The 8898-nt window shown below is 53.8% G+C and overlaps 1 protein-coding gene across 1 annotated transcript; it reads left to right on the forward strand.

Moving 5' to 3' along the window:
* Window positions 1-5526: 5526 nt before the first annotated feature.
* Window positions 5527-7041, forward strand: LOC107498588 (the record flags this gene model as incomplete). The annotated part of the gene is given in 2 exon segments (XM_016121899.2): window positions 5527-5803; window positions 6449-7041. Coding segments are annotated over 2 exon segments (660 nt in total), but the record flags the coding sequence as incomplete, so codon positions are not given.
* Between the last annotated feature and the right edge of the window lie 1857 nt (window positions 7042-8898).

The following is an 8898-nucleotide window of genomic DNA, read 5'->3' on the forward strand; positions in this document are numbered from 1 at the left end:
GGCAGCTTCCCTGCAGCGGGCACGAACCCCGGCCCCCTGGCCCCCCAGCAGAGCTGACGGGGTTTCTGACGCCCCGCCGTGATCTGGAACTTACTGCCCCTCAGCCTGGTCCCTACATGGTGTCTGTCCTTCCAGAAGCGGTGAAGACAGATACGGATGACAGCGGTGTGAAATCTCACAGTGGCATTCCGCTTGCGTTCTTCAAAGAATGCTCTGTTGCTATCAGAACACTTTTAAACATCCTGCAGAGAGCGAGAGAGAGACGGACAGACAGACAAGACAGAACGGAAGGACGTTTTGGAATGAACGAGAACGGAATGGCATGATCGTGTGACGACAGCCCCGCTCATCAAACCGGCCGCTTCGCCCAAGGTTGTCCTTGACGGAATCCTTTCTTTTCGTCACTCTGAGTTGTCGTTTCGACCGCACAGGCTGGGCACGGGGCCCCGGCGTTTCCCGTTCGCCGCGCACGTCGAGCTGCGTGTCACGGTGTCTTCCGGAGGTTTACACGATGACATGCAAATTCAGGACGATCCTCCAAGCCCGTCACCGTTGACGATTTAAACCAACGAACGCGGAAAGGTTCGCCGACTCGAACGTCATGTCGATTGACGCTTTAGAGCGGCCTCAGGCCCACGGCAAAGCTGAGCGGGAAGCACACGTCCTTGTCCCCGACGTCCTTGTCCCCGACGCACCAGCCTCCACGCGGCCGGCATCTCGCACGGAGCGGTACCTTAGTTACAACCGACGCAGCGACGTTTGCAGGCTCGTCATCCACTCAAGTCCGCGGCCCACGTTAGGGTCGTGCGTTCTGCGGGTTCTAGAAAATGTTTAATGACAAACATCCATCATCATAGCCTCATACCGCAGACAGGTGGCTCCTTGCTGGAGACTGACTTCCGACCAAAGGAGCCTTTGCCACTCGATTGCAATTCACCATTTTTGATATTTTTATTATTAAAAATGTCGAAAGTACAGAATTGGCCAGAGGCTGGCACAATGAACGTCTGCGCTCCCTCTACCTAGAGTCGGCTGTTGTTAACTTTTTGCTATATTTGCTTTAACTTTCTCCATATTCTTCTATAACTTCTAGATCTTTCTCCATTTTCTTACATATCTGGAAATTCAGTTAGACACATCATGACATTCCTCTCTCAAATAGCTCAGCAGGCATCTTCTAATAATAAGAAATTACCCCACATAACCATAAGAAAAAATTAAAAATTCCTCAGTCTGCTCTAACATCCAATCCATGTTTAAATTTTCTCAGTTATCCCCAAAACGTCTTTTTTAGTTGCTCTTTTTTTTTTTCAAGCTCAGATCTAAACAAGTTTCTCTCACCATATCTGTTTATAATAACTCTTCGGTCTATTTAAATATAAAGGGACTGTTTGCGTGAGGCTTTTTTTGTGTGTGACGGCTATTTTGTCTTTGTTGTAAAAATCAACTCTGTTGAGGTGCAATTTGAATCTATAAAATGCGGTCATTTTAAGCGTACCGTCCATAAGCTTTGACAGATGCATCTACCGATGTGACCATCGCCCGAACCAAGATAAACACGTCTATCACCCCGCAAAGCGCCTTTGAGCCCTCCGCGGTCACCCCGCCCCGGCTCGTTGTCCCAGGCAACCATCGACCTGCTTCCGCTTACCACATTGATTTTCTGAAGAGACTAGTCCAGTTTGTCTTGCAGAACGTCCCACGGGTCTAGTGGTTTCCTCGGAGCGTCGTTTCCTTGATACTCTGGGTATTGAGTCTCCTATGCACTGAAAGTTCAGTCTAAAAGCTTCATTAAATGCGGGTTAAACTAATCTGGAGAAAGTACCTCTGAGGTGACACTGAGTACTTCCCGTCGGGTTGCACCGGGAGGTAGGACACCGGGGTGTGCCCCTGTTGGGGATGCTGAGTCTGCTCCTGTGGTTGGGCTTTCCTTGGTAAGAGCTGGTTGTTTTCGTACAGTGGGCAGAGACGATGCTTGGTCGTGACTGCACGGCCCCATCGTCCCACGACCTTTCACCCTGTGGCCGTAGCAGTCATCGACGGTTCTCGCCTGTATCTGCTACTCCACAGGGAGCCGAAAACCGGCTGTTTCCCGATCCTATCATTTCTTCTGCCTTCATTAGCTGCCCTTCTCTGGTAAAGAGGGTGTTTCTTTTGTGAACCGAGGAGGAACCACAGCTCCTCAAAGAGCAGAGTGAACGTTGCTTTCTTTACCCTTAATCACAATTAGGGAGAATTTAAGCATCAAAAAACAAAACAAAACAAAACAAAACAAACAAAAAACCCCAAACAGGCCACGATTGAATGTAAAATATTGAACAAAGCAAAGACTGAACAAATAGAAATTCTTCCTGATTCAATTTTTTGGATGCGAAGATGGTTAACAATAAAGATGGTTAACGCAATGGGGAAACTACATCACCTCTCTGAGCCTTAGCTCTTTCCTCTGAAGGGGGAGCAGCCCGAGAGGAACCGAGGCACCGCATGCGACCCGTCCGGCCCCGGGCGAGTGGCTGGTCGCCGCCTTGCTGTCCTTGTAGAGGGAGAAGGGCAGCAGAAAGAGGGGCCGCCCAGGCCTGTGCAGACACTCGGCACTGCGCCCGCGAATGCAGGCGCGACTCACTGCTGGCTTGCGCTCCCTTCCTTTGCTCACCCGATGCTCGTCGGGTAGTGTCCTTACTGAAGGCAGCGAGACACACGCAGACCCCGAGAAACGCAGGGACGACCCACGGGCGTGTCGCTGACCGTGGTCCTAACCCATCGTCGGTCACTGGTGCTGGTTTGCGTTCAGCCAGGAAAGGAAGGCGGTGAATCTGCTTCAGCTCAGGCGTCTACAGAGGAAACCACACTGGCCACGAGTAAGCCATCAAGTGAACGGACGAATCAGGCGCGTGCATCAAGGGACGCAGGTCTGGGCACGGGGTGACGTGAACAGACGCATCGGTGTGGCCGAGGGGACATGGGCACTGAAAATGTCACCCTCGAAGGAGACAGCGTAACGGGATCCTCGTCCTTCTAGTTTCTTTCTCAATTTCGGTTTCCGTCTTGGTGGAAAGTTCGCAGCTTTTACGCAGTTACTTTACAGAGGTAAAAATCCGACTCGGATGCCGCAGCTTTAAGAGCTGAGTTGAGGTAGTTTTCCTCCCAAATACTGGGATTTGATACCATTATTTCCCTATGTTTGGAATTGAATGCTCTCAAAACATCTGTGCCCCTAAATGATATAAAAGGTAGATACTGTTCCAAATAATTAGAAAGTTTCTCGATTTTAAAAATATATCAGATCATTCATTTTGAAGGTATAGTGAGCGATACGATTTCACAAAATCTGTTGTGATGCTATGGGCTTGATGAAATTTAAAAGAAAAAAAAAAGCGACAACATCTGAAGAGATTCGAAAATGGAAAAATGTCGCCAGCATCTTGTAACAATTAAAGAAAGGCGTACGGTACATTCAGGGTGCTTAGATTATTTTTTAAAGCACCTCGTTTTTAAATACAGGACAGGGATACGTGTAATGAAATTATTATGAACTCACACACCAGATATTCTGCCTCTGAGATCTCATCATCTGAGATCGACAGCTAGACAAGCAACCTGGCAACATGGTGCTCAGGGGGCCACGTGCGGCGTGGGCCCCTCGTGCTCGGCCTTCTGCCCCTGTCGACTGGCTTGTCGGGCCAAGGATGGGCAACATGAAAGCTACAAAGTGCTACGTGAAGCCGCTGGAACCAGCAACGCCAGCTGTGCGGTGGGGTGCGGTGGGGTACGGTGGGGACGGGGCGACTTTGGCACCGTCTGCAAAAAAAAAAAAAAACAGTGAAAATATATCTGAAGAACTTCAGGTCTTCGAAGTTCTTCCGTGAGGCCTCGTTAATGAGTTCCAGGGAAAGACACTTGGGCGAGGCCTCAGGGATGACATCGTTCGCTCCGGGACGCAGTCATCGGGGGGGCGGTCCCTCCGGGGTGGCAGTCCCTTCTGCTCAGCGGCAACTGAGAGATTTGTTTTCCAACCTTCAGTGGCTGAAGGTTCTCACCTGGCCGAAGAAACCCCACGCTGAATGCTCAGGGACAGAGGAGGAGCTCGTGGTGTGTGTGTGTGTGTGTGTGTGTGTGTGTGTGTGTGCATGCGTGTGTGCAGACATGCACAAACAAAAATACATGTCAAATGGTCAACTGGCCCCGAAGGCATCAACGGGAGATGACGCTGTCCCTTGGATACTGTGAATATGTCTATTACTCAATTTCTAGTTACTACAATTTTTTTCTCCCTCTGAGACTACAGGAGGGTCCAGATCGCTCGATCATCTTAACGTGAGTCACTAACCTGGATGCTTTGAGGGCAGAAGGACAAACCAGACGCAGACCGTAGCCTCGAGGGGTGTACGGAGCAAGGCGGTGTCCTCGGCTGCACCTGCACCCTGACACAGCCTGGGAGAGTTAGAGGCGCCGGAGGCAGCCCACCCCCCCCCCCACCAGCTTGACGTCACTGGCCCCGCACACGGCCTGGGCTTCGACACATGAAGACTTTGCGGAGAAGGAACGACGAGGCGCTCCCAGGCCCACAAGCTAACAAGAAGCAGCAAGTTCGGCCTGTAGGGCCGATGCGGCTGTTACGCGGGCCTTCGGGAAGAGCCCTGACGTCGGAGAGTCTATCCCGCTCGTGTACACGTGTACGGACTCACTTATGGGTGTGCGTGTGCGTGTGTGTGTGCACGCACATGTACATGTATTACAAGAGCGGCTCGTTCTTGGAATCGGTCCAGCGACACGGAAGTCATCGGAGCGGGACGTGACCCGCCTTTATTCGTCCGGCCTTCACCAGCCAGACCGCCTTCCCCTGCTCCCCGAGCAAGGGCCCAGTCACCCTCCATGCATCGTGAGCACAGGTACCTACCTACCTGTGCTCCTACGCAAGTGAGATCAGGTTACCTAACTTGTTTTCTTTTTTAAAAAAAAATTTCCAACTTCCACAGCCACGCTTTTTAACAGCAATTCAGTGTGATTGGTTCTTTGGCACAGTTATTCTCTCTCTTTTTTTTTTTTTTTTTTTTTTTTGAGCTTCTCTCCCACGTGGACTCAGCTGTTTCCGGTTACTCCTGTTTTCATAGATGTAAAAACTCCCGAGAGCAGGACCAAGACAACACAAATAGTGAAACGAACACAATTAAAACGATGACTCAGACTCGCATTCAGATGCGACTTAGCCTTTGACGTCTGTGAAAACCTAGAAGGGCTTCTGGCTTCATTAAATGCTCAGGCTTTAGGGGGAAAAAAAAAACAAAACTGGAGAACTGTTGTTTTGGAAAATAACTATGGTTTCTATCGGAAACCGTGACAGGAAAATGAGCATGAACGTTTTGAGTGAGAGGAAACGAATTACGAGCAACTCATTAGGCCGAAGAGAAAAGAAACCTCGACAGGTGTAATATTAAGGAGGAACCAACACGATACACTTCGGATTTCGTTTTTTTTATTTGATTTTGAGACGGGGGTGGTTACGCAAACAGAAATCACTTGGGGTGACTAAGCCGAAGGCGGGGTGGAAGGCAGCAGTCACTGCGTTATGAGCAAGGCGGTTTAATTGTGACTCCCAGTAGGAGACGCGGCTTCATAAAATTGCCACCGCGATTGTGGAAAGTGCCACCCGCCTCTGAGGACGCCCAGCGGGGGGTGAAACCAGCAAGCAGCTTCTCCGGGATGGAATGCCGCCGCGTAAGCATTTGAGGAGACGTTCCTGGGGTCCGGAATGACAAGCGCACCGTGCCCGGCACCTACGCCACCCGCCACCTCTGGCACCCAGGTGAAGGGACCGTTTTGGGGTCTGACGAAATGCCGAGTTGCTCTCAAAGTATCAGTGGGCGCAGCACAGCAGGTGCCGTGATTCAGGGGGCCCCGGGGGGAATGTTGTGAGGCTTGAGCCTGGCCCTGCGCCCACCGCTAGCGAGTCGGCGTTTAATCCTCTCGTTTGTCAGGCTTACTGAGCTGGATGAGACACAGCTGCTAGGCGCTTAGTAATGCTTTCTTTCCTTTTCTTTCTTTTTTTTGAAAGATATTCTCCCCCCCCCCCCCCCAAGAAACAGATTAGAGGAAAGAATGAATCAGGATCCCTCTTCAGGCCGTTTGATTGTCCTAGTATTTTTTTCTCTTCTGGTAAATAATCGTGTCATGACATTTTGGGTGACATATCTGGAAATACACCAAATATACATCACACGACATTCCTGATTGAGCTGGGGGTTCTCGAGGCTTCTCTCAGGCGCTGGTACAGAAGGCTGGAGGCAAAGGCTGCAGAGAAATTTAGCTGGAAAAACATGACTATTTAGCATCATCCGTAAGACGTCATGCCAAGCCTTCATTTTACGCAAGTTTCAATTTTCATCTTTTTCTAAACGCTTCATAGGAGTGAGTGCCCACAGACAATAAAATAAGTTCTTCTTCCTTCTAGAATACGCAAGAGGCAGCAGTGACGAGGTCGAAAGGCGGGTAAAAGGGGAAGACGAAGTCCAGGCGCAGAGGCCGCTGTGGGCGACCTGTCGAGTACCTGCCTCAGAAACATCACTGCTTCGTCTGATAACGCTCATCCTGTCTCTGCCAGATGGGGCTGGGCTGAGGGGCCGGAGTGACGGCAAGATGGTGAGGCTCCACCCCCCGGAGACCTACCGGCGCGGGCTCCGCGGTACTCAGAAGGTCCGGGCCTCGTCCACCCACTTACATTTCTGGTGTCGAGGGCTATGTCAGGACGAGAACCTCATTTCTTGTTCCATTATTTCCATTTCGCTTGTTATTTCTTTATTTTTCACTCGTTATTGCATTACGGCCTGGGAATGAACTCTGGCTCATTGCCGCGAGCGCGCGAGTGGGCATCCGGCTGGTTTAATAGCAGCGTAGTGGACTTCCCTCATCGCTATGACGGTGCGGAGTCAGGCCGCTCTCGGAACGGGTAACCCCCTGCCCAGAGGCAGTCCAGCATCTGCAGAGTTACCGGGCCACTTCTGGACCACGCACCTGCCTAATGTGGTGAGCAGGCCGATGTCCCAACAGGAGGGCCGAGTGGAACCTGGGAGGGGGCAGAGGGGAGACGGCGGGAGCCCGGTCTGGGGAACGGGGGCGTCCGATCTCTGTAGACTGCAAACTCCCCGAGGACAGGAACCAGGTGTGTCGTGCTCACAGCTGGATCCGCAATGCGTAGCACGTTGTAGGTGCTCAAGAAATAGTCGTCGGCCAAGTGAAGAGATTAGAGAAGGACGGGGAGCCATCTGGAGCAGCAAGATGGATGGGAAGGACAGCGAATATTCTCACAAAAGAAAGGCGATACTATCGCGATCTTGCGCTGTTCCAAATTCCCATCTGATGGTCTCCTCCGAGGCACAGGTGAAGAGGACGCTTGTCCTAGAGGGTCTGGAGAGGAGCCCTCGGGACGACAAAGCGCATTTAGCAAAATGCAACCGGCCGCCTGGCTTACGGCGCGTGGCGGTCACGCATTTGTCCTGAGGCCCTTCCCATGGACACCGCTCGGCCAGCCTAGGGCCTCGACGGCCCCCATGAGACAGAGGCCCCCTGTTCCTCCGCCTATGACTTTAAGTGTGTCTCGATCCTTCGGGGCCTCCCCCTGAGCGGCTGTGGCTCTGACGGCCAGTGTCGCTTCCCGGCCTTCTACGTCGCCCTTTCCTGTCAGAGATCCTGGGACGGCTCCGACCTTGGGCAGCAACGGGAGGGCCTCATAACACAGCGAGTCCATCGAGGGGACCAGGGTCGCCCGGGAGATGCAAGACACGGAGGGTAAGATGGCCCAGGACGGATTCCTCGACGGGCCGTCGACGATCGAAATCGACTGCCGGCGAGCAGTGCGGGGCCTCCTTGGAGACACTGCGGAACGAGACCGGCCCGTCGTTGGCACGGAGCATGCAAGCACACGCTCGCGGGGCGACCCCGGCGGTCCCGTCGGCCTCCCGAGGGGCCCCGACTCCACGGCCCCACGGTCGGGTGCCTTTCGGAATGTTACCGTGGCCCGGTTTCGAACGAGTTGTTAGGTATTTCCCATGTCACCGCCGAGGAGGCGAGGCCGCGGCGTGCCGGCCCGTCGGCCCGAAGCTGCACTGAGAGCCCGTCCGGCCGGTGTTTACCCTCCTCAGAGGAGATTCCGGACCTGGCGACGTTCTGGTTTCGGGCTTCGCGTGAACCTCCAGGGAGTGCGGGCGCATCGCCCCGCCGCACGAGGCCAGCCCTTTTTCTTCCAGGAGCCTGACGCGGGGTCCCCGTCCCAGCGATCCACGACCCGGCTTCTCCTCGTCTTCCTGGGGCTGTGGGGCTGGAGGAGGCAGCTGCCCTCCGCGGGTGCCGGAGCTCCTGCCGCCTGCTCCGCTCCAGCTGTAGCTGTCCCGTCCACGCCAGCAAAATCCCCGCCTGGCCTCGCTGTCTCCACATCCGCCCGTCCAGGCCAAAGCCGCAGTCTCCGCCCCGGCTGCAAGGAGTCTGGGACCCACAGCCGGTCACGTTCCAGCCTCTGCAGCCCCAGAGGCACGTGGAGAGGGCGGGCTGGGTGCCGAGGTAGACCTATAGCACCCACCTGCCTTCCTGGGCTTCCTAAGTCGCTGTCCCGAGGATTCAGGTGCAGCCGGGTCCCGCGCCGTCCCCTCTGGCAAATCGGAGAAGCTTCCTTCCTCTTTTGCAGCGTAAAGTCCAAGTCTCAGGGGAGGGAGCGGGCTTCGGTCACCCTCGCGGCTCAGGCTCGAGGGGCGGCTTCATCTCACATGCAGCTTTCGGGAGGGTGAAGCTGACTGGAAAAGCCAGGACCAGGGTTGGCAGGTGGAGCACGTGAGGGGTTAACGGTTTAAGGGTCGCGGGGTAAACCAAGGGAGGGAGGAGACAGGGGGTCCGGGCGGGTCACGGGCCGCA

Source organism: Rousettus aegyptiacus, unplaced genomic scaffold (assembly GCF_014176215.1).
Source record: "Rousettus aegyptiacus isolate mRouAeg1 unplaced genomic scaffold, mRouAeg1.p scaffold_m13_p_11, whole genome shotgun sequence".
Classification (NCBI taxonomy): Eukaryota; Metazoa; Chordata; class Mammalia; order Chiroptera; family Pteropodidae; genus Rousettus; species Rousettus aegyptiacus.